The sequence below is a fragment of the Ursus arctos genome, unplaced genomic scaffold (assembly GCF_023065955.2).
Source record: "Ursus arctos isolate Adak ecotype North America unplaced genomic scaffold, UrsArc2.0 scaffold_18, whole genome shotgun sequence".
Lineage (NCBI taxonomy): Eukaryota > Metazoa > Chordata > Mammalia > Carnivora > Ursidae > Ursus > Ursus arctos.
In genome coordinates, this window is record NW_026622852.1 from 57800494 (window position 1) to 57825864 (window position 25371).

The window sequence follows — 25371 nt, forward strand, 5'->3', positions numbered from 1 at the left end:
GCAGCAAGACCTCCCCCAGGAAGCCCTCCTGGTCTCCTGGCCTGACCCCCGTGTGGAGTTAGAAGAGCAGGTCCGTGGCAGGCCCTGTCACACAGTCCTGGGGCAGGCGGCCTGCTGAGCCATGTGGACCCTGTTAAAAGCGCAGCTCTGCCCCTGCGCTGCTGTGTGCAGGCACCCTCATCCCTCGGAGCCAGGGTCCGGTCCAAAGGGGGACCCGCACGCAGGGCTCCGCGTGGGAACAGACTCCGTGTGTGCGCCACGGACGCTGCCTTCACGCTTTCCACTCGGCCAGGCCCCACAACCACGCGGGGCCTCCCGGAGCCCACATGAGGATGGACAGACCCTCCACAGGGTTTAGGGCCCACATGCTGCCAAGGACGGCCAGCTGGGGACCGCACACGCCTGGCCCACCGTCGGCACTCCCTGAGACCTCAACGGCCAGATGAGAGGCAGCTCAGCCACACAGAAGGTGGCCTCGCCGGAAGAGGGCTGTGGCATCACTGTGTCCGGCTGTTACCGCCTTAGCAGCCCAGAGCTGGGGCCCTGAATTCTGGGAGGCGCCCTCGAGCACTGAGACCGCAGGGCACAGGGACACCTGCGCAGCGCCCAGGGCTCCCTGGCCCCCCCCGCCCCCTCCGCCAGCCTCCTCCCGCTGACACCTCCACTCTGGGAGGCTTTCCTTCAACCTCCTTCAGACGGTGGGGCTGCTGGGGTCCTCCCTGGGGGCTGGGGAGGGGCCGCCCGCCCCACAGTGCCAGGGGGCTGCTGTTCGTTTTCAGCGGGGCTGTTTCTGCATTGTCTGATTCCAAACTTGTCCCCTGTGGAAAAGCGATCCTTTGGGGTGAACAGCAGATGTCCCCAAACCTGCCCCCCCCCGACCCAACACGGACATCCCCGCACATGCACGTATCTGTGAAACACTGAACTTTCAAGCCACACAAGTGGCTTTAACATCAGTGAACTTGGGATGGTTTTCAAACAAGCTTTCCGTGCAGTGGGCAAGGGCGGTGGGCGGGGACAGGCTGTCACTCGGATGGGGGTCACAGTTGGGTGCAGCGACTGCTCCCCATTTCCTGCCCATGAGGGGGCCCTCGTGGCAGGCCGGCCCCCGCCCCCTGTGCACCCCGCCTCCCTCTCCGGGGACAAGAAAGACCCCCGCTGCCAGATGACGTCCTCGTGCCCTTGAAGGAGCATCAACTTGGGACACTCCTTCTACATTTCATGCATCTTAAAAAATTATCCCAACGATGCTAACATGACACGTTTAAAGCTGTGAAGTCATTTTACGATTCAATAAAGCATGCAGCTCTACATTTATGGATAAATTATATCCCCTGCCGTGCCACAATCACATTTGTTTAAGCCCGAAAATCACTCCAACGCCCAGGGAAGTGACGGGGGTGCTAAGCAGCGGGCTCCTCGATCATAAAGCCGTGGATCCTGCAAGCTCGAAGCTGCTTTCATTTCAGAGGGAGGGAAACTGAGGCCCTACAAAGGACCTGATGTGCCCCGAGTAAGACAGAACATCACCTTTGCAGTTGCTCAGCTTCAGATAAGCAGGCCTCGCCGGCACGCCCCGAATGAGTGGCACTGTGTCACCGGGCAACCGAGGCCCCTTGAAAGGATGGAGAATGTGACGGAGCAAAGCCAGAGCCCGGGTCACGACCCAGCATCCGGGGGCGCATACAGCAGAGAAGCCGCCTGAGATCTCTCCAAGCTCCTGCCCCAGGGAGCTCCCAGCAACCCCTCCAGACAGAAGCCACCACGTGTCGGGGCATCGCGGCCTCCCCACGCAGCCATGGACCAGGCACCTTCCACCTTCCTCCCCACGCAGCCATGGACCAGGCACCTTCCACCCAGCTCCGCCCTTCACGGGCCGCCACCCGTCACTGTGGGCTTTGGCACCCCGTCCCTGCGGGCTTTGGCACCCCGTCCCTGCCTCCCACCCCCTGCACCGCCAGGCAGGACAGCTGAGCAGAGCTGGGGTGTCCTGTTACTGTGACCCACCCAAGCCCCTTGGCCTCATTTGGGGCAAGAAACCCCACCATCCGTTCCTAGTCCCTAAACACAGAAAAGGTGTAGGTTCCAATCCCAAAGCCGCCGTGTCCAAATGCCAGGAGAAGATCCCGGCAGCGGAGCCCCCCACACCGTCGAAGAAGGCAGAGGGGGCTGGGAAGAGAGAGCCGAGTGCCTCTGTTCCCAGCTCCGCGGTCAGGGATGGCGCCCCGGGAGCTTGAAGTGGGCCATTGAAGCGGCAATATTTCGTGCTAATTTTTTCAACCAGCTGCTCTATTATTTGATTATACATTATTCAGTGATCTCGGAAGTGAGCTTAGAGCACTTGAGAACGTACTGTTAGCCCAGCATCACCCCTTCAAATGTGGGGAGGGCTCCGCACAAGCTCCTGGAACCGTGTTCTGGACCCAGGACTGGGGCCACCGGCCACACGTGGCTGTGAGCTCACAAATGTGGCCCAGTGAACTGAGCTGTGCCATGAGCGTCAAGCACGCACCAGACTGGACCCCGTGCCGCGGGGGAGAAGGCAAGCTACCGCATTAGTGATCGGCCGCGCTGGCTTGCACACTGAGCGAGTACCGATTTTGGATACATGGGGTTAAATAAAAATACACTCTTACATTTAATTTCACCTCCTTCTGTTTCTACCAGAAAACCTACAGTCACGCATGTGGCTTGTGTTCCTGTTCTCCCGGACGGCCCTGCCCGGCCATTTGGAAACGGGGGAGGGGCGGGGGGGAGCCAGAGTTTTGGTGAAACGGGTAGACGGGACCGCCATCCTCGCCTGGGGGCTCATAGTGTGCCCACTGGACGCTGTGCCGCCCACAGTATCATTGATGGTCTTCCCGAAGCCGACCCTGACACCTATGGGTTACACACAGGGAAACCGAGGCACAGAGGTGGGTCACTTGCCAAAGACCATGCAAGCAGGAGGTGACCAGGTAGCCAGGCTCCCGGGCTATGTCCAATGGGTAGGGCTTTGCTGCTTCGGACACAAGACGTGGCGGCAGCAGGATGGACGGATTCCCCTGCACGGCCAACGTCCCTGCTGCAGGTGGCCCAGAAGGGGGCTTTCGCTGGGGAGCAATGTCCTGCGGGCTGAGGCTGCAGAGCTCTCTGTACCCTACTGGGGACACTGGGGACGGTGAGGGCTCCAGACACCCCCAGTAAGAACGACCCCTCTACGGGGTATTCCAAAAGGGCCCCCCATGGGAGACCCACGTGACCCTCCTGGGGTCCTAGAGGCAGGGGGTGGGTCTCATTCCCCCTTACGCGTCCAGCTCCTGACCCTGCACTGGCACGCAGGGAGGGCTTAGCTGGCCACTGAACAGACACATGACCGACTGTGGGAAATGCGTACGTGGTGCCGCCACTCGTGGCGGTCCCTCACCGGAGCCCCGAGAACCACACCAGCTTCCCTGCGGTGGGGGGCAGCGTCCGATAACCTCAAAGAGCTGCTATGTGTCTGAGGTCTGGGCGACCGGCAGGGCCCTCCGGAAGCACAAGGCGATCATCACTTCGGACACCTGGCCAAGAGCCCAAGGCAAAGAGTTAGCCGGCTGCGCTCGAAATGTCACTGCCTGCTTCCCTCCGCTGCCAGCCGTCGGATCCGAGCCGGTGCCCCAGCTCCAGCCTTGCAGCCGCCTCCTCTCCCCCAGCAGGGCCAGGTACGCAACGGCAGGTCTGTTTGTGTCTCGTAAATTGTCATAATGGATAAATATCAATCCCAAGCCCAGGGAGACAAGACGCTAGAAAATTGTGCTTTTCAGTGAAAGGAGAAGGGGGGAGAAAGCATGAAAAATTTATTAAACTGGCACCGCTGGGACCAAACTGCGAGTTAAAGACCTGAATTCACCCCCCTTCCCTGCAATTCGTGATTTGCGTCGGCAATAACCAGGGTCCTAAGGAACTCACTGGACTAAGGAGGCGCGCTCCTGACATCGCAGAATAACGCTGCCGGCACGTGCCCCCTGGCCTGGCTTCTCCATGCGAGCGGAGTCACGTCCTGGGTCTGGTTCCAGGGGTTGGTCACGGGGGAAATGGGCACCCCAGGGCCACAGCGGGACTCAGGGCACAGGAACACAGCACTGAGCACACACCAGCAGCCCGCGGAGGGCGCTGGGATCCCCAGCTGGTCCGAGGACGTGATTCGTGCCTGGTCTGGGCTGCACGAGGCCAGTCAGTCCCTGTCCTCCTGGAGCCCTCGGTCTGTGCTGACCACAGAGGAGTGTTTCCAGAGGACGTGGACCCTCAGCCTCACGTTGGTGTCTTAGGAGAATGGCAGCTGAGGACCCCACTCTCGGCACTGGACGGGGGCTCTTGGGCTCCAGGCCTCTGTACCATGTCTGAGAAATAGGGACCCTGCAGAGCAGACCCCACAAAGAGATGGTGGGGGTGTATATAAGGAGATGACGTCTCAGCAGTGCCGGGCCCCGCAAAGGCTCCGTCAGCACCACCCCCATCACCGTCATTACTGCATAGGACTTGCTGCCGGACTGTGTGCGTGGGGTGCGTGCCGCTAGGGGCTGAAGGTGGGGGGTGAGAAAGACACAGGGTCTGACCTCAGAACCCGCCGGTCTGCAGAAGACAGACATTTCCCCACCTAATCACGGTGCACCCCATGGGCAGCCCGAAGGCCCAACGGGGTTGTGAGTGCCCTTTGGGGTCAGAGGGTGGTATGAGAGGCTTCCCCAGGTGGGGGATACCTAGGCCCAGATGTGGCAGATGAGAAGGACCTCAAGGCAGGAGATGCCAGGAAGAGAGGGCAAGAGCACTGCCAGCCTGAGCTCAGGAAGCGAGGGGGCTGCAGTTGGCAGCAGGGGAGAGGGGGGATGGGCTGGGCCCTCACCCCCTGGGGGACCTCCCTCCAGCTGTGCCTCTGAGCCTCAGTTTCCCTACCCTTTGCAGGGCTCGGGGAGCAACCTCTTATTCAGGCCCGCACCCCAAGAGGCCCCTTTCTCAACAGCCACGTCCCTCTGATTCCTGGGACAGGTCAGGGCAAGCAGGCGGGGTGCTCTACGACCCGGACACAACTCGTGTGGACTCCGGCCCCACGTGTTTCCTGCAGGGCACTCTTCAGGCCTCGAACCTGCATGGGGCCAACAGGAGCCCCAAGGAGTCCCACACGTCACAGCAGGGTCATCCCAAGGCCCTGGGGCCAGCCCAGGCTCAGGAGGGTAGGCTTGGGGCAGCCGCTCCTGCTGGCTGGCGAGCTGCCTCATTCACAGACTCCCAAGCTCGGGCCGCCAGCACGGTGCTGACATGCTGGGTTCTGGATGACTCAGACTGCTTACATAGACGGGGATCCTGCAAAAATACTTGCCGGGCCCCACACCCTAGAGGCAGCCCCGGAGGGGAGGGCGGGCACTAAGCACACAGCCTCGACACTGCGGGGCAGGCAGGTGCAAAGGAATCGCCAGCTCTTACTGGGTCTCACTCCTAGTCTGTGCTGCAAGAGGGAGGGGAGAGGCATGGTAAGTCCTCCCGGAAGCAGCGGCCATTTCTCTGGAAAAAAGCCACGTCTGCCGTCAAACAGGAATGTGGGGTCCAGTCGGCAGGAAGCTGGGAAGGGCAGGAGGCCAGCCGGGTCAGGAGCCCCCAGTCACCACCCCAGGGCTGGGACAAACCCATCACTTCTCGAGCCTCCTCGCCTGCAGAAACCATCCCACTGCTGCCCGGGCCCCTTCCCTGACCCTACCCCTGGCCACAGCTGACCCCGCAGAGCCAGACCACCTCTTCGGGAAGAGCCACCGCCCCGGGCTTCTCGTTGGTTCCTGGGGGCTCCAGGACCGTGAGGCAAACAGCCCGAGGGTGGCCAGACCTGGGCTGCGTAGAATGGAACAGGGAAGTCTTCAGAGATAGGGCCACGTGAGTGTGGGGTCATGGAGAAAGGGGTTGCCCCCTGTGGCCTCAGATGGGCTGGTCTTGGCCCCTCACCCACCCCTGTCGGGCCACGAGACACCCCTGAACCCACAAACTGCCTCTGCTTGTAGCCGGAGCTCGAGGCCCCTGCTTCTGGAAACACCAGCTCCCCCTGCCGCCAGCAGAAGCTGAGGAACCTTCCAGAACACGGAGGGAGGAGTGAAGTGAAGACGCACTTGTCCGCCTGAGCTCTCACGGAGGCTCGCGTTCTCACCCTGGCCTGGGGGCACCCCTGCCACCACCAACCATGTGGAGAGGCCCTGAGCGGGACAGCAGGGTAGCTCTCCCCGGAGTGGGGCCACGAATCCCCCGTCTCCATCCCCGCCCCACCCCGGTCCCGCCAGCTCCTTACTCCGCCAGCTCCTCCAGGCTGCGATAGACATCGTCGTCATTCTCGGCGGTCTCCTCCGAGGGAAAGGGCCTGTGGAGAGAGGAGAGGGGGTGAGCAGGTCTCCTCGGCCTGGCCAGGCACCCAGCCCCAGTGCCCCACGGCCCTGCAGTGGCGGGCTGTCTGCTCTCGTGGGAGGAAGCGGTTCACACAACAGTGGCACGTGCATCAGAACCAGCAGGTGGAGGAGTCCAGGGTGAGCAGAGCCCAGCTTGGCCCTGGGACACTGGAGGTCACTCTCCGTAGGCCTCCGTGGCCCTGCTGGCAAATGGGGGAACTGAGTCAGGGACAGCAAGCAACTTTCACCGCTGGGACACTCCTGCCTCCGCACTTCAGGGGGATTCCAGAAACGGGGATGTGGGCTCTGGGGCACCTCACGGTTTTTAGCACAGGCCGGGAGGGCTGCCAGCTCCATCCCCCTGGAGGACAGGACGTAGGAGGGCATTCTGGCAGGCACGGCGGAGCTCCAGGGGCACGCACCCTGCAGCCCCGAGGGCAGTGGCCGAGCGCACTGTGTGGGAGGCTGCCTACCACCCCGGGCACATGCCAGGGCCTCTGAGAAGGCTGGCGCTCCCCTGCCATCCTGCCCACCAGCCCATGGGGGCCCGGCTTGAGGTCAGAGCATGTCCTGAAAAGCGCTGGGACCTTCTGTCACTGGCTGCCTTCCTGAAGGACTTGTCTCCCCTCTGGAAAGAGAGCCATGGGGAGAAGGGGCCCCAGACGGAGCATGGCAGTCTCTTCAGTGTCCGCTCGATGGCTGCACCGATGTTCCTTCCCTCCTGGGTCATCCCCACAGGTAAGCTGTCCCCTGATGCCACTCCCTGGCCTCCCAGCCCCTGCCATGTCCCCCCTCCCTTGTGCCCGAGGAGCGGTCCATTCATCTCTCCCACCATCTCTCCCACGCAACCTCCTCTCTGGCCACCGAATCTATGTCCACACCCCCCCCCAATGAAACTGCTCTTGACAAGGGTGACAGTGACCTTGGCACTGTCAAATCCTAAGGCTGACATCACTTGTGGTGAACACGTGTAGAGAGGCGAGGAACACGTGTGGGGGGGGGAGTTGAGGGTCCAGCGCTGCCAGCTGGGCAGCTCAGAATCGAGCAGAACAGAGTCTGCTCCTGGTATCCTAACATCCTCGTTCAGGGCCACAAATGCCCTGGAGAACGGAGCTGCAAACCCAGTCCATTTCTGCCAAAGACAGATGACCACAAGCATGGGTGAGAGTAGGAGAGGGAGGGACCGCCGGCCTGGCTGCTGGGGGCTGGCCCCAAGATGAGACAGGAACACACGGGGTGGGGGCGGCCCTGCTCCCGTCCACTCTGCCCCCACTTCCCTGCCCCACCCCGTTCCCCAAGACCTAGCTCCCTTCGAGATTCCATTAGCCACACCTCATGCGGGAAGATCTGACCATGCTCTCGGCCTGGGCTCATGTCTGCCCACCGTGGAGCCTGGCGCTAGAAAGGCATGGACAGACAGATGGACAGATAAATGGGTGTTTGACGGACGGCTGTCTGTTAGGACAGGTGGGTGGGACAGCGGTTGTTGATTTGTAGGTCGATGCACACATGAATGAGATGGGGCGGTCAAAGAGTGGCCAAGAGGTCAGGGAGGGGGTAGGTGGGTTGGGGAGCGGATGGGTGGACAGATAACTGGATGTCACGTAGTCTCGGGCTGTTCTGACCCCCACCCCCTCAGGACAACAACAAATGGCAGCCCTGAATTAGATCCAGGAAAGCATCTTCAAGAAGGTCTGAGAACCCACGTGGAGGTATTCAAGTCACCCCTGAGTTGTGACTTCACAACACTGACCCCGGTTTAACACTGGGGACACCCGTTTGCACAGGGGGCACCGTACGGGGCTCCATTCCCGCTGTATCTTAAAGCCTGAGGGATCACGCTGCAGCAAGGACTGGCTCCATCCTTCTGTCTCAGGTACTGCAGATCATCCAGACCCCCCCCCCCCGCCGTGCCACAACTACCCCCCAGCTTCCCCTCCCAGCTCGACAAGACACCCCCACACTAACGCTAACAGCAGAGTTAATCTGCTATTTAAGAGGAGGGGACGAGCAGAAGCACAGCGAAGTGTCTGCAGAGATATGATCGCAGGTTAAACACAGAGCAGGTCCCCCAGGTCCCCCCGCGGCAGGATGGGCTCCTCTTGTCCCATCAGAACCTTCCTGAGCACGCACTTCCTTGAGCCCAGCTTCTGGGAAGTGAAGTTTCCCACTTGGAGCGCCAAGGGAATGAAGGGGATGCCCGGGCCGGAAGCGGAGAAGCGTCCGGCAGGGTCTACTCCGCCCCACCAAGCTTCCCCAGCACCCCCTCCTCCCGGGGGCAGCAAGTGAGAGTTCCACACCGCTGCTCAAGGAGCACCCCCACACCCCCCCTTCCCCCACAAGGACAGTTTCAGCATCCAGCGGCCATATCTGCACGGGACGATCACTGCCCCCGTACCGGGGCACGAGGAGTCACCGGCTAGAGGAAGGGGACCTGAAAACAGGGCACCCTGAGGGGGTGTCTCAGCCCAAACCCCTGTACAAAGGACACACGAGAGCCCAACTCCTAGTTCCGAATCACTCGTGCCTTCTCCTTCGTTCATTCACTGGTGTTCAAGGGGCAGCCCCTCCCCCAGGGGACGCAGAGTCAGCACCACCAGCGGGGTCTCTGCCCCGCCCCACAGAGCCTCAGAAGAACATACCCCGGAAACAAAAGTTCCTTCTCCGGAAGGTAAGACCGCATCGGGTCAGCGCCTGGCTCCCACGTGGGGGTTCCAGATCACTCAGCTGCGTCCAGAGAATCTAGGACACAGTGTTCACGTTCCCACGTTCCGCGGGCGTTCAGATGAAAGGGATCCAGGGTCTGAGACACATTCTAACTCCATCCTTCACTGCGCGTGTTCTGGAAGAAGCTGGAATTCCGAGGCACAGAAAGCTCCCTGCAAGTGACCTCCGCAGTCCGTGTTCACTGGCAGGGTCACGGATGGCTCCGGTCCTCCTTGGTCAGCCTCGTGTGTCCGAGAGACGGGTGGGGGCCGGGGCCCCGGGTTCCCATCCCAGAGGGTGAGATGGGCCCAAGGCCCCCAGAGTGCAGACTGGGCCCCAGAGGCCTGGGGGCATCCAGCCCCCGGCACTGCCCTGCAGGGGACGGCTGCCGCCTGGTCTGCCAGGGACTAGGGAGTCTCCCGGAACGTGGGAACTCAGTGCTGGCCACCTGGTCCCGCAGGTGGGTGACAACAGCGCTGGCCCTACCGGAAGAGTCCTGGGCAGCTCCCTTCTCTGGCCGGGCCTCAGTTTCCTATTCTGAAACTGGCCTCAGAATGAGGTGCGGTGGGGCAGTGGGAGGGCCCAGCACCAGGACACCATCCGGGTCGGCCTCATCCGCCCAGGTGTGCCCAGGGGCCAGTGAGAAGGAAGCAGTCAGCATGGGCACGGCAGGACGGGGCAGGGGGCCACACCCCCTTTGGCACCAGTTTGCCAGGGAACCGGCAGCCGGGCCAACTTGAAAGGCACATCAAGAACGGCGGCCTGGAGGACCTGACAGGCCCGTTAATTATTGAGCGAGTCACCTGGGTGCCGCCTGCTAATTGGCTGGGAGGCCTTGAAGCACCAGGGTTTCCTTATTAAAAACGGATCTCCTGCTAAACAGCCCCGACTGTCAAAACAAGCCAGCGGATCTCGTTTCTTTTCTCAGCCCGTCACCCCACCCAGAGTGGACGGACCGTCGCGTCAGGGGGCAGCGCCGGCCGGTGCACCCCACCCACGCCCACACCCAGCTCAGGCTACACCCTGTGTTGGAGAGGAGGGCGACCCACACCCCGCATGAAGGCTACACAGGGCCGAAGGGCGCAGGGAGCAGGAGGAAAGGCTCGGGGTGGAAAGGCGGTCCTGGCCTGGGGAAATCAGGAGGGCTTCTCACAGGAGGTGGTGGGGGGAGCCGACTTGGGGAGCAAAGTCCCATGCTCAGGGCAGTTCCAGCCTCGTATCAGATGGGGGTTGGAACTGACCACAGTTTCCCAGCCCCAGAGCTTACCAAAGGATCTGAGCCCCCAGCCTCGATGAAGCTGTCTGTAAAATGGGGATTAACCCCCCTGCAGCACAGGCGTTTTGTGAAGCTGCAGGAGATGGAGGGTGGGCGTGGTTCCCACAGGGCCTGGCGCGTACGGCTCTGGAGGCCGGGGTGGATGGTGGACGCGGTCATGCGCTGGGGGCTGGAGGACGCGGCCTGGACAGATGAACACGTCTGCACACGTGGGGATGTGCGGGCTGCGTGTGGCTGGGACGGAGGCCAGAGGAGCTGTGACGGCCGGGGCAGGAGTCCGATGGGGCCGCGGCCAAGGTGCAGGGACAGGTTGGGGCCAGCCCAGGCACTGACCACGAGGATCTTTTGTTTGTTTTTTAAAGATTTACGTATTTGAGAGAGAGGGAGGGAGGGGGAATCCTAAGCAGACTCCTCACTGAGCGCAGAGCCCGATGTGGGGCTCAATCCCACAACCCTGAGATATGACCTGAGCTGAAACCGAGAGTCGGACACCGAACCGACTGGGCCACCCAGGCGCCCCATGACCACCAGGGTCTTAAACCAAGGTCAGCATAGTCTCTGTGCCTCTGTGCGGTGGGGCTCGGAAACGGGGACACCAAGGTGAAGCCACGGTCGCGGGAGGCCCCCCAGACGTGTGGGTGAGGGGGAGATGTGGCCGGCTGCAAGGCGACCCGGGGAGCCGGCAAGTACACCCCCCGCAGAGAGGAAGCCCAAGTGATCCCCAAATCCCAGCCGGGCTGCCTCTGCCCTTGCTTCCAAAACCCTAGCCAGGCGGAGGAAGACACTCTGACCTCAGGGTTGAGAAGAAATAGTGGGTCCGGCCCCCGGGCTGCAGGGAGGGAGGGGCCTGGAGCCACCAAGCCGCTTCTCAGCCGCCGAGATGCTCATCCCATTTTTTGATTTTCCAGCCCACTTCTCGGAACAGCAGCCGCTAGGAGCGGAAAGGCCAGCAGGTCAGCAGGGCCATCCTCCCGCGAGGAGAAGGGCCCAGCCCCCGCGGCCACTCCGTTTCCCTCCCGTGCCCGAGCGAGGCAGGAAATCCCCTGCCGCGGCCCTGCCCGGACGGAACACTCTGGCCATGACCCCCAGGGCCCGGGAGGCGTCACAGCACCCACCCCAGCCAGAGCCGCCGCCTGCACGGCCCGAATCCTCCTGGTCGGCGGGCTCGGGCCTCCGCACATCCCCATTTTCGTCAATGGAAAACCAAAGCGCCCTCTCTACAGAGAAAGTTTCCCAACTGGGTACTGATGGGCGAGAGCCCCCAAACGTCCTCTGACCTTGGCCGGGGGATCCGCGCCCAAGCTGGGACACGCTGGGCAAGGAGAGGTTCGCGGGGTCAAGAGAGGAAACGGCAACACAAAGGTGGACAGACGGATGGGGTGGACAGACGGACAACAGGCCCGATCACCAAGGAGCAACCAGGCTGGGCAGGGGTGCTGCTGGAAGGCTCCAGAACCCGTCAGCCTCCTGGCCCGAAGCTGGGTACTCTCCCTACGCCGAGGGCACCTTTACCACACCGAAGTGCGGCCATCAGGGCGGCCGGGAGCACACTGAAATCCACAGCCGCGGAACACTCTGGCAGCTCCTGGAAAGTGAGACTAGTTCCTCTTCTCCTTCTCCACGTCCACAGCCGGGGGCTCCCTGAAATGACCCTTCTGGGCCCAGCGCAGGCCCGCAGCAGCAGGGTGGAGCTCAAGCCTCCCGACCCCCTCTGCTCCCTAATCACACAGCCCAGCAGCCTGTCTGAGCCCGCGGTGGACACCCTAGGGCAAGTGGGGTCAGAGAGAGACGGAAACATTCATCGGCCGTGCCGAGTGTCGCCGGCTGGCTCCGGAAAAACAAGTCAACGTGTCAGCAAAACATCTTCTGAGTCAATACACACAAGCTGGGAGACTAGATGGGGACACAACTGGGGGCCTGTGTGACCACCAAGAGTCGCTGTGTGACCTCAGGCCAGACCCCTCCCCTCTCTGGGCCATCATTCTCTCACCTCCAAGAACAAACCGTGGTGGGGGGGACACTGGGGGGACACAGAGCTGGAGGTATTCTTCTGCCCCCTCCACTTCTGCCCCTCTCCTGGGAAGAGTCGGCCAGGTACCCCAAATCACCGGGTCCTAAGAAGGCCAGGGACCCTGCCTTTGGAGGATGTCCCATGACGGAGAGGCCAGACCAAGTCCTGCCCGTAATTGTCCCCTCTGCGTGGCCAGCAGCACTAATCGATCTCAGGGTTCTTTCTGGCAGGACAACGACAGATCGCGCTCCAGGGGAACCCTGACCGGTGGGTTCTGCTTAGAAAAGCAGCTCAGCTTCCCGGGGAGCTCTGGCCACCCTTCCATCATGGCACCGACTGCCCAGAGGCGCAGTGGGGCCTGGGGCAGTCTGGTCAAGCCTCCATCTGGGTCTGGGGTGGGGGACACCTCCCCCACCCCTCCTGAAAGGACAGAATCGAAAGCCAAGCCCCCACCACTGCATTCACAAACGAGAGGCCCAGGGAGCCTTGGGGGGGAGGAGGAAGGGGCATCCTCGAGTTTCCAGTCGCCAGGACAGCTGCGCACAAGATGGGGGGGTACCATCTCATCACAGACGAGGACACTGCGGCTCAGAGAAGTGAAGAAGCTGCCCCAGGAGACCAGCCAGGAAGCGGCAGAGCTGGGCTGGGAACCAGGACTGCCCCCAAGAGGGGCCACAGAGTGGAAGAAGCCCAGGCAGGAGCAAGCCTGTGCCCCCCCCATGTCCAGGCACCCGGCCACAGAGAGGGACGGACCTGCCACAGGGCCTGGGGAGTCACTCTCTGCACCCCAGCCACTCGTGTTGCCCCTCCCCCCATCACCCTCCAGCCCTCTAGCCTGGACACCACAGCGGGCCCCTCACTGGTCCTGGCCGAAGGGCTCTGGACACAATCTCAGAGGCCACGGCCCCACTGACATCCCCCAGGGCTCCCGCTCCCACTCCTCCTCCCACTCACGGAGACCCCCCTACCCTGCCCATCCCTCCCCATGTGGTCTCTTCCACTGTCCCCGGCCCCTCTCCATCCCCCAGGATATCAAGTGCATTCCTTCCCAGAGCCTCTGCCGGGGCCTCCAGGGCCCCAGACCTGCCGCTGCTCCCTCCCTGGGGGTCGGCCAGATCCTACATCACCTCCTCTGGAAGCTGCACAGACTGTGGCATCCGAGTGCCCCCCCCCACCCTGTCCCTCTGCCGCCCCACCCTCGGACTTGACCCCTAGAGCCTGGGCCTCCGAAGACAGCACACAGTGCTGACAGGTGAGGACAGCAGAGAGCTGCAGGCAGCAGCGTCCCGGGGGTAGGCTGCCCTGGGCCCAGGTGAGGACAAGGACAGACTGCAGCCCGCCCACCGCACACCACGGGGTCCAGCATGGGCACTGCGGAGCGGAACTGAGCATCAAGCCTTCCGGGGGGGGGACAGCCTTGAGTCTGCAGGTGGCCCTGGGTGGGGGGCTGGGCATGAGCCAGGGGTCCAGGCGGGCCATTGCCCCACTTGGAGTGCAGAGGGCCGAGGGCCCAGCCAAATTTCAGGGCCGGGCTCCAGGCCTCTGCTTTAATGAGACCGCCAGTGCCTCAGGGCCGCCCTCCTGGGAGGGGCCGCGGCCGGACACCACTCCATCCCCACCCTGCTCCAGCACTGTCCGCCAGATTCCCACACTGTGGGGACGTCCAGGGCCCCGGGAGTGCTCAAGGACTGGAGGGTCCAAGACAGGAATTCACCAAATGGCAGAAGACACAGCTTTCGGCAGCCACCAACCCCACCGGGGACTGGAGACAAAGCCAGCAAGGCGCCACTGCCCTGAGGAGCTCGGCATCGGGGAGGCCAGAGCCTCAGCACTGGGCCAGGGTGGAGGCCGGTGCAGGTCTCCCACCAGTGACCCGAAAGCGGGAATGGAGCCTCAAGGGCCCCCAGGGTCAGCCTGCCAGGAACTGAGGCTGGAAGGGCCGAGTCAGCTCCGGGCCCGGGCCCCAGGCCACTGACTCCCACCCGAGGGCCATGGGGTGGAGTCCCAGCAGCACCGCTGACCCGCTGGGCCACCAGGGCCAGAGGCTCCCCCGCAGGGCCTCCACATCCTCCTCTGCAAAGTGGGGCTTCCGGGGGGGAGGTTGGCCAAAAGGGAGGCCATGTGGTGGGGGGACCAGCGGCGGGAGCGGCTCTGCGCGATGAGGGCAGGTGAGGACGACAGGGCAGGCTCTCGGCTCAGCTCCCCCATGCCCTTGTCACGTGACCTCCAGCAAGTCCCTGAGCCTCTGGGCCTCAGTTTCCTCCTCTGTGAAAGGGGGACAGTGGCAGTCCCCACTTCCAGGGACGAGCAGCACCGAGCTGCTCGACAGGCCGAATTGCTCTCCCCGAGCATCCTGGCCCCATTGACCAGAAGGGTCTGCAGGGGCCAGCCCAGGTGCTGCCGTGTCCACCCACCCGCCACGACAGCCACTCTGTTCCAGCAGGAGACTGCCTGCCTGCCAGCCCAGCTCTGGGAGCAGGTGACCTGCAGCGGCAAGAACAAGTCACACACGCTCGCTGCTGGGAGGCACCGGGACGTGGGGGCATCTGTTGCCGCACAGAACCCAAGTCCATCCCGACTCACAGCAGCAGCCGGTCTCGAGGAGGGACGGGACAGAGGAGAGCATGTGACATGTGGGGGACGGTCCCTTGGCTATTAGAGGCCCTCTGCCAGCGAGGGGAGGCGCGGGCCTTGGGCTTCTGAGAGCGCTGGCCTTGCACGTAACTGGACGTGCCCAAAGCACCTGGAAGCCTTTTGCAAATGACAGGGAATCCTGCCCTGTTTCTGACTCTGTCTGGCATGGGGCCACACCCACCGTTGGGAGCCGAGCTCCGGGCTGACCTCAGGCCGCAGCCTGTTAACAACAGGCCGCCCCAGACCGCAGCCCCGACATCGCCGCCGAGCCAGGACGCCGCCTCTGCTCCGTGGGCACGCTGAACGACCTCGCAGCCTTCTGTGCGAGTATAAATCCCGCTGCACGACGACAGCTTCTGCTCCCTCTCTGAAAACGAGCGGATACTGTAGCCCAGCTGCCCTGATCAATTTTTAATGGTGGTGTTTGCTGAAGAAGCCGGCTGTTATTGTTTCGCGTGTCACAGAGTGAAACCATCTCCGCTCCCCAGAGGGCAGGACAGGAGTTGAGCGGACTCTGGACCCGGTACGCGTGCACATCCTCACGGCCCCCAACAACGAATGCTTTGGGGGCAGGGCACTGCAGAAGGAGGAGCCACTGTCCCTGGAGACCCACCCTCCCATCCCTGCTGACCGGCGGGGTCTCTAAACCCCAAGCCCCCTGCAAGCAGGTCTCCGTGGCAGGGGCGGCATGAGGACTGAGCTGGGGCTTGTGGGGACGTCGATCGGCTTCTGGGAGGTGCGGTTTCACACCCCTGCTAGAGGCTAGGGTTCCCCCACCTGGCTCCTGTCCCAGAGCCCGACGCCCAGCCACGTGCACCGTGCTAGGGTCCTGGGGCCGCTGATAACCGAGTGCCACCAACTGGGCGGAACGTCATGCTCCAGGGCTGGAGGCCACAAGCGCTAACCGAAGTGTGCACAGGGCCTGCCAGGCTCCAGGGAGGGGCCCCTCCAGCCCCTCCCAGCTCCTGGGGGCCCCAGCAGTGTCCCTGGGCTGTGGCTGCGTGCCTCCAGCCTCTGCCTCTGGGGTCACATGGCCCCTCCTCTGCCTGTGTCTCTCCTCCCTGTGTCTCTTCCCAGGACACGTGCCCTTGCAGCAAGGCCTACAGGGCTTTCCCCAGCGAGTCCCATTCACAGGTCCGGGGACATATATTCTTAAAGCCACATTCAGCCCACAGCCACCCACCCCGGGCTCGCCTTCGAAGGCATCCTCAGGCCTCATCCGAGAAGATCACGCGGAGCTGCTTGGCCCTGGGCCCTCACCAAGGGCTCTGACCATCAGTCAAGGGGGCCTTCCTTTCAAAGGCCGGGAAACAGGCCCAGGGCTAATCACCTGCCAAAGGTCACATCAGCGGCCCGGACCCGAGTGTCTCCAGCCGGCCCTTCACCTTGGGCCTCTGGGGCTCGGGTCGTGTTCCCCGCTCACCCCTACCCTGCCCTGTGTCCCGCTCCAACAGGCTCACCCGCCTGTGACCAGGGTCCTGTGTCCATCTCCCTACCTGATGGGGGCTGGTTCTGGCTGCGTCCCAGCGCCTGGCCTGGGGACAGACATCACCAGACAGAGTGAAAGAACGAATGAATAAGCAAATGAATGAATGAACAATTACAGATGTCTGCTGACTTCCTTAGATAAAAGACCTTGGGAAAGAGAAGCCCTGTGGGCCTCAGTTTCCCCACACGTAGAAGGAGGGATGAAGGGCTTTTCCAGCATTAATGTGCCAAGCTGCGGATGCCGGGCTGTGTGAGCTGAGCGAAGGGTCTGAAATTCAGCCCCAGGGGCCTTGTGAGTCTGCAAGGGTCACGGCGAATGTGCCAAGCCCCAGCCCCCCTTGTTTTCCGTCTCACTGCCTGGTGCAGACAGGTCCTCGGCCCAGGAGGCAGCTCAAACTCCCGGGCGGCGGTTCTCTTGTCTGGGCACCGGGGACATCTGTCAGCGAGGACAGGCCAATGTGGGCACCGGTGACATCTCCCCCGTCATGATTCCAAACTTGGGCACCCAAGCGGCCCCAGGAAGGCCCGGGGGGCTGGTGTGACACACGTGAGCCACAGATTGGAGCCAATGCTCACGCTTCGATGCACGCTGTCCCCTGACATCTTCCACGAGCACCTCCAGTGAGGCAGTGACCCTGGGTCCCCAAGGCTTGCGAACCACGGAGCTCGTCCACAGCCAGCGCCCACACGTCCTCCATCAATCAGGAAGCGGGAAACTCGCGCATGACCTGCTTCAGCCCACTCAGCCCGCCAGGTGGGTGCTGGCAGACCTCTGTGTGTGGAAGAGGACACTGAGGCACGGAGAGACGGCCCCTCCCCTACTGTGCATCAGGGCCTGTGCTGAGAACCTTGTGGAGATTCTCTGAACCCTCACAACAGCCCAGGAGGGAGTTTCAACTGTGACCCTACTTTACCAAAGAGGCCACCCAGGCTCAGGAGCAGGAAACTAGCCCGGTGTCCCACCACCACGCAGGTCAGCGGGGTCGCGCCTTCGTCCGGCCGTCAGCATGGAACCCAGCTGAGTGCCTGGTCTGCACCGGGGAGCGGACGGGGCCTCACATTCTCCCTGCCAGACCTCAGCTGAGCCAGAGGCTGCGAGCTTCACAGCACCGCGTGCAGACCGGCCAACCCACATTCATGGGAAACAGGCAGAGGGAGCCTGGATGGAAGGACAGAGGGCGGGTGGAAGGACGGATAAGTGGAGGGATGGACAGACAGACAGATATGTAGACAGACAAGTGGGCGGTAGGTCGGTGGCAGCACAGACAGACACACGGATAGGTGGATATATAAGCAGAAAGATGGATGGATGGAAGGAAGAACGGAAGGTAGATGGGTGGGCAGATGGGTGGGCAGAGGGATGGCTACGTGTGAGATGACAGATCAATGGATAGACAGATGGACAGATGGGTGGATGGACAGGCTGCGGAGACGGACAGATGGATGGATGGAGAGCTGACTGGTTGCAAGAACAGGGCTGGAGGGTGGGGGCGAGGGGAGCGAGTTGGGGGGAGGGAGCCATGAGGCCGTGAGAGCGGCCAGGCGAGTGTGCTCTGTGGGCAGGTGGACGCCCAGGCAGCCCGCCTGACCCTGGAGATGCACGAGGGGAGCAGGGACAGGAAACCAGCCACACTCGGTGTTTTTAAAGACCCTGCCCAGCCGTGGACGCTCCAGCTGGCCGTTCACGGCCCTCCTGCTGGGCAGCCCTCCTTCTCCTCCCGACCGTCTCCAGCACGAATTAGCTCCCCGCTGCCCCGGCACAAAACGGCCAGTTAATACATTTTTCAACAAATACGTGTCTTTCCAGCTCTGGTGCCCGCGGTGGAGGCGGTGGGGAGAAGCACAGGCAAGTGTTCCTTAGGCGTTCGGCTTGGCGGTGGGTGAAGGACGAGAGGAGGGGTCCCTCCCACAGTCTGTGGTACAGACGGACTCACTGAAAGTCAGCTGGTCACCGTGCACCAGGCGCTCCCCGTGCCAGGCCCCGTGCTAAGCACACTGCGTGGGTCTCCCACGCGGTGCTGACAATGACCCCATTCACAGTGGCCGCGGCTCACCTGCAGGGGACATTTGGGTGTCCTGGGGAAGGACAGTGCAGGCCCTGGACAGTGGGAAAGAAAGGTTCAGAGCCTCAGGACTGCCACTCAGGAGCTCTGTCCTGGTGGCCAGTATGGACAGGACACGGCCTTGGTGCCCCCCAGGTCAGTGTCTCGTTCTCCCCTCCGTCCCAGGGCCACCCTTCCTCCCCGGGAGTGGGTCATGGTCACCAAGTGGGGACAGGAGGCTGGATGAGAGGACAGGACATTCCTTCCCAGGAGGCGCGTGCTCAGAAGCAGGACGAGCTGGAGGCACGTTGTCAGGTGAATGGAGGAGGCACCCACGGATGCTGCTGCCACCCTGTCCTCACTGGCGCGGGCCCTGCCCGGGAGGCCCCTCCTTCTCCGAGGCAGGTCGGCAGGACGGGCAAGCAGAGCCACACCCACCTGTGCTCCCTCACGCCAGGGCCCGGCCCACACGGCACGGGCCCCTTCACTCCGCAAAGCGCCCCCCGTTCCCCTGCAGTGACAGGCCTGTCACCAGCCTGGCAGCCACACCAGCTCTGGGATCTTTAAACCAGAAGGTCCCTCCCTCCCCACTGCCCACACCCTCTCCGCCAACACTTCCCAGGCTGGACGGGCACACACCCTCCCTCCCACCCCTGCCTGCAGCACAAGGCGCGCCATCCCTTCTAGAACCTTCAACGGAGCCCCAGGGAGGATCTGGGACACTCTCGGGACCGCTGCCCCAGCGGGCATGAGGTCTGTCTTCACATTTGGCTGCTGGCACGCCGACGTACAAGATACCAGAATGCAGAAACGGGTGTGCGAGGAAAGAGACACAGCGAACACACCAGGGACACGCACCTGCATGCGTGCACACCGGGGCCCACGGCTTGTTCTGCCGAAGCCTGGAGGCCTAAGCAGTGGCCCTGGCAGATGGGGACAGTGAACAGCTGAGGCCGTGGAAGCGAGGGGGCAACTAAGCCAGGCGGGGGCTCTGCACTTAACACAAACACCATCCTCCCTGACAGTCGCCTGACGGGGCAAGCAGGGCAGGCACCAGCTAGACAGAGCTGCCCTGTGCGGCCGGGACGCACCGAGGGAGGCCAGACACAACCATGACACCCAATGGCCCACAGGTGGCCTCGTCCGAGCCCCTCCTGGAAGGAATCTCAAGTCTTCCAGTGACTCCCCTAAGGCCAACGATGCCGGCCCCACCATCATCACGGAAGGAAGAGGAACACGGGCTCTCCACCGAGGACAAGCGGCCAGGTGCCTGAAGTCACCAGGTGGGACGAGTAAAACCATCTTGCTGGCAGAATGAGCTAATAAGCACACGAAAATGGCCACTTGCCGTCCAAACCTCTCATGCACAGTCCAATTCCCTGGAATTAACCAGGTGGCACCAGATGGGAAAGGGACGTCGGCAAGGAGGGGGCCCGTGGAGAGAGCTGGGGATTGTGAGAGCCACGGCTGGTGTCCACAAACACAGGACGCCTCATGTTCACTGCAGGACAGGACCCTCCCTTGGAGAGGGCTCTTTGAGGATCGAGGGAAACCATGCCTCTCCTCCCTAGAAACTCAGAGAACACCCGACCCCCCACCCTCCCACGAGACTCTGGCCTCAGGATGAAGACCGGAGACCCCATCAGACAGCAAGGCTGACTTCCTGCCTTTTGTCTGTAACCCACGAGAGCATCTGGGGTGAAGATTCACTCCTCGTCTCCCTGGCGCCCAGGAAGACCCAAGAGCGGGCCTTTGACAGCCCGCAACAAGACAAGGGGTGCTTCTCTTCAGCTCCAGAACGCTTTCCTGGGCTCAGATTTGGATCTGGGTACATGTGACACTCTGAGAATTCACTTCAAATTGAAAAAGGACATTCTATCCACTGGGGGCTGGGGAGCATCCCGTCTCTCCCACCCCTGCCCCTGCCCCACCCTGGGGCTGGGGTCTCTCGACTGGAAGAAAAGACCAAGCGTGAGGTCCCCAGGCACCGCAAGTGAACTTTCAACAGCAGAGTTTTGGGGTGACAACAACAAGCAGGAGGCACTAGGCTGGGAGTACCCCTGCGGCCAGTCTCAGCAGCCCCCCCCCCCCGCCAAGCCACCCTCCAGGAGACAGACACCCAGGCGAGGCGAGCAGTCCCCATCCCCGTGCAACCGTCGTCTGTGCCGTGGACACCAGGACAGGACCCGGCCTCTAGCTCCCAGGAGCATCCAGAACACCGGGGATTCATGGGTATGATTCGGGAAGAAAATAATCATAATGTCAGAAGGCAACCCCAAAGAACGGGCGCTCGGGTATCTGAACGAACACCAGTGCTCACCACGGCGCACTTCACCATCGCCAAAGGGTGGACGCAACCGAACATCCACCCGCCGATGACTGGAGACCCCACACGGGCTCCGTCTCCATCCCCCGCCACAGCTCAGAAGAACCGTGAACACGCGATGTCCAGGGAAGGGAGTGGGTCACAGCAGGCTGCGTGGCATGCGATGCCATTTCTACGAAATGTCCCCATTGGGCCCATCCAGGATGCTGAGTGCAGGGGGAGGCACAGGGGAGGAGCGTGGGTGCTTATGAGGGATGGGGCTTCCTTCTGGGTGTGAGAATGTTCTGGAACCAGACAGAGGTGGTGGGCGCACAGCACAGAGAACGTGCTAAATGCTACTGAATTGCACGAGTTAAGATGCTTAGATTTACGTCATGTGAGTTATACTTCAGTCTAGTACAAAGAGACAGAGCAGAGAGAGGACTGCGGCCCAGCGAGGACCGGAGCCCCCGCCGTGCCAGGGCCCTGGCGAAGCCGCCTGCATCCGTCACCACTGCCCCGCTGCACGCGGCTTGCTGTCCGCGGTTCTAGAGGTCAGCACTCTGAACTGGGCCTCGCACGGGCTCAAGTCAAGGCGTCAGCAGGCACGGTCCTTTCTGGAGGCTCCAGGGGAGAATGTGTTCCTTGCCTTTCCCGGCTTCCAAGACACCAGCATTCCTCGGCTTGTGGCCTCTCTCCACTCCACCATCACGCCTCCTTGCTCTGCTCTGACCCTCCCACCTCCCTCTTCTACTTATAACGACACCTATAACAACTGAGTTACACCTGTCCCACAAGGTCCAGTAGCCAAGAGGGGACTGTAGCTTTGGGGGCCCCCTCCCTGCCCACCACCCAGGCTGGTGCCGTGGGCACCCACGGAGTGCTGGGTGCTGCCCGGCCTATAGGCTCACAGAAGCCTTGCACAGCAGGGGAACTTTCCCAGCCTACAGAAGAAGAGACAGAGGCCCCAAGAGCACTCCTGCCTAAGGCCACTGACAGAGAAGACCTTCGTGGGCCGAGGGCTCCTTGGCCTCACCTTCTGGCTTCAGTCCCCAGGAGAGTTTGGCCCCTTGCCCTCTCCTCTGCCGCTGCCGTTCAGAGCTGTGATGACCCCCAAGCGGGACGTCCCTCACTCTGCAGGGCCAGCTCTAGTGGTGACAAGAACTTGCACCCCACCCATGGAGCTGGGCCACTTGCCAGGGACCACTCACTTCTGACCCTCCAGCCGGTACCACGGTGGGGCCCTGGGATTAAGTTTCCTGTTCATCAGCGTCTGCGAAGTATCATTAGGGCCTTTACGGAAAATCAGCTCATTACGCAACTTGCACAAGGGCTGTAAAAATGATCATTTTTCTAAAGGAGTGTGCTGGGCTCCCATGCAGCCAGGAAGGAAACCAGGAAGACCCTCTTCAGGGCTGCAGGCTTGGTTGGTGGGTTTTCAAAAAAGGAAAGGGTTTGGCCGCACTGAAACCTTTGCTCATGAAGAACGCTAAGAAACGCCCCTAAACGAAGACCTACGTAGTGTCCTAAAGGGCGGGTGGTTAGCAGAACGACCGGTCCCCCGCGGAAATTGCGGCCTGTATGGGGGACGCGGGGCAGCCCCACCGTGTTGCCCTCCCCTGAGCTCACAGCGGGAAACTCAAGTCCCCAGCGGCTGCGGAGGGAAAGGACCCCAGAAGTGCGCTGGATCGGGGCTCAGACGAGGAAGAGAAAGGGGGAGGTAGAAGACAAGCAGCCGTGAGGGTGAGGAGGCCGTGCTGGTGGGAGGTGGGCGCTCTCTCTGCAGAAGGGCTACTCCACACCGGGAGGCCCTGCGCTGCTTGGGCCTGCAGACACCTGCAGACACCTCGCTCCTTCCCCTTATCCCCCCCACCCCGCCCCTGAACTGAAGGGTCACGTCGTGGAGCCTGGAACCGCAGCAGGACTGCCCTGTCCAGGGCAAAGCCCCCAGCCGCCCGAGCCAGGCTCTGCTTCGAGGAGAAATGGACACGGAGGAGAGATGACGCTCTAGCCTCCCGGGAACGAGCAAATAACGTGACTGCGCTCTGTTGCACGAGCCTGACTCCCGCGCACGGGGACACGTGGACGCGCAGACGAGACTGCACTGAGCGGCTGGGCAGCATAACCACGACACGCTAGCAACCAGGCTGGCGGGACAACGAACAGACAGTCGTTCCTGGAGGAAACCAACACCCAAACTACGTGCTGTCTTTGTATCCAGAAATAACACACTGATTCTTAATTAACGTTTTCAAACTGTCCCTATTACAGACCTCACCAAAGCGGGGCGGGGGGAGGAGCCCCAAGGTATTAGCGATGCCCTTGGGTGTAGGCCGTCTGGTGGGTGCGGGAGCCTCGCCCTGTCACCCTTCACACCCTCAACGTGATCTAAGTCCCCTCCCGTGTGTGTTCAGCACGGAGTCCGACAGTGGTTTTAAACAGCCTGTCCTGTCTCTGACGTTAACAGCAACAAAAACCAAAGTCCCCCATTCAAAGGGATCTCTAAGTCCTCTGAGAATGCGACAGACTTCCTGGGTGGGGTGGGGGGCCCCCTAACCCTTGTATCTGTCCCAGTGACTCTCCGAACCTGGGAAAACAGCCCTACCAAGGGGCGGCTGTGCTGGCCTGGATGCTGGGACCCCAGATTCTGGACACGCGGTCCCTCCCTCAGACAACACCGGGGGGCGGCCCCCTGCCATAGTAGCCCGTCAGGACACCGATTGCACGGGGCGGGACCCCGCCCACTTCATCCTCGGGCGGGGCTGTTTCTGTCTTCCCAACCCCCAAACCCCTCATCCCTACCCTGCTGGCCCATGTCCTCCAGGGCCATTGAGGAAGGGCAGGTCCTCGCTGTGCCCACCCGACCTGGAACCTGGTCCCCATTCAGACTTCTCCCTGACCCCTCACCTGTGGGTCAGAATGGGCAACCACCTGCTCTCACTGGGGCTGCTCTTGCCTGTTCCCGTTGCCTGTGTGTCCGGCCCGGTGTTGGGGACCAGAGGCCAGACCACAGGGGTCATGGGATCCTCTGAGGCAGAGCTTTGAAAGCCAAGGGGCATTAAACCTGGGAGTGGGAAGTCCTGCCAAGGGACCCGTGGCCCCCAGACGGGCCAGGGCCACGGCTCGGCCGTCATGGCTAAGCCACCCCGGTTGTGATGCGTGGGGAGGGCGCTTAGGTAGGCAATGATCTGTGAAAGGATTAATTTGCTGTATCTTATTACCGAAATCGAAAGAGATTTTGCAGCCGTCAGTGGAACACGCACGCACGATCTCCCTGGTGGGGACCAGAGGCTCTCTCCCTCCTCCCCGCCCTTCCCGCCGCGGCCAACAGGCAACGCAACACCACATTGAAAATTCATGAAAAAGACACAGGCAGAGGATAGCTGCTGCAGACTCTAATCACTGAGGCCGCGGGCAGCGCGCGGGTGGCGGGGAGGACGAGGGGCGTCACTTGGCCGCGCCGGCGAGCTCACCTGATCCCTTTGTTCTGTGCCACGGGGTGCAGCGAGAGTCTGGACACGGCAGAGATGACCTGGGGAGACCAGAAAGACGCTGCTGTAATTCCACAAGAAACCAGAAAGTCATCACAAAACTAATGAAGGCTTGTGTGCACACAGCTGTTCACTAAGCACATTTCGCCTTTGTACACGCACACACATGCACGTGCACGCACATGCACACACATGCACACGCGCGCACACGCGCACAGACACGCACATGTGCACACACACGCACAGACACGCACACACACACAGTGTAACACTGAGGGGGGCTAGGTACCTATTTTGTGTGTATCGTGCAAAGTGTCATTTCCGTGCACCAACATTTGCTGAGAGCTGCTGGGCTCCCAGTGGCACAGGAGCGGGGCTGGGCTCACCCCCTCCGCCCTCCCCGCACCAGCCATTAACCAATCCCTGGGCCTCATTCTCCCCACACTAGGGTTGGCCTTGTCGGGGCTGCGGAGAGCTGTAGCGGGCGATACGCTTACAAAGTGCTCACCCCATGCCGCTGTTCTGGAAGCTACCATACGGTTAATAACATGTTCACAGCAGGTGCTGGCCCGGTTCAGAGAGGGGCACACAGAGGCCCAGAGAAGTCGAGTGACTTGCCCCAGGTTCCCCAGCAGCCGGGGGCACAGTGTTGACACAAACATCCAAGCGCCGTGCTCCTTTCTCGTGAGCCCCTCCTCTCCCTGCATGACCACTGAAACCAGCGCCCAGCTCCCTCGAAGGGTCGGGGGAAGGAAAATAAAGAGCTCCAGGTTCAGCCTGCATGAGGGGATCCGAGCAGTATCTCCCCAGACCGAGTCCAGACGAAAGCTCTGACGTGCTCAGCAGTGAGCAGTGGCCACTCCTTCTTCAGCTGCCCCGACCCTACCCCGTCCTGTCCTGTGACTCAGGGCCCACCTATCTCCCAGCCTCAAAGGCCCCAGTGCAGGGACTCCACAGGTCCTTAAAACAACAGGCAGCAGGCAGGGAAGAGGTTCCACAGGTGATACACAGTAAACTGAGGCAGGGAAAGGGAGG

At 62.1% G+C, this 25371-nt stretch overlaps 1 protein-coding gene across 2 annotated transcripts in view; it reads right to left on the minus strand.

Moving 5' to 3' along the window:
* Positions 1 to 25371, minus strand: part of VAV2 (vav guanine nucleotide exchange factor 2) — a 167913-nt gene that overhangs the window by 53685 nt on the left and 88857 nt on the right. For both annotated transcript variants that reach the window (XM_026514298.4, XM_057313820.1), the window contains exons 3-4: positions 24319 to 24377; positions 6290 to 6358 (exon numbers count right to left, since the gene is read on the minus strand). In XM_026514298.4, the coding sequence (XP_026370083.1) occupies positions 6290 to 6358; positions 24319 to 24377 (128 nt within the window). The remainder of the gene's footprint in view (positions 1 to 6289; positions 6359 to 24318; positions 24378 to 25371) is intronic.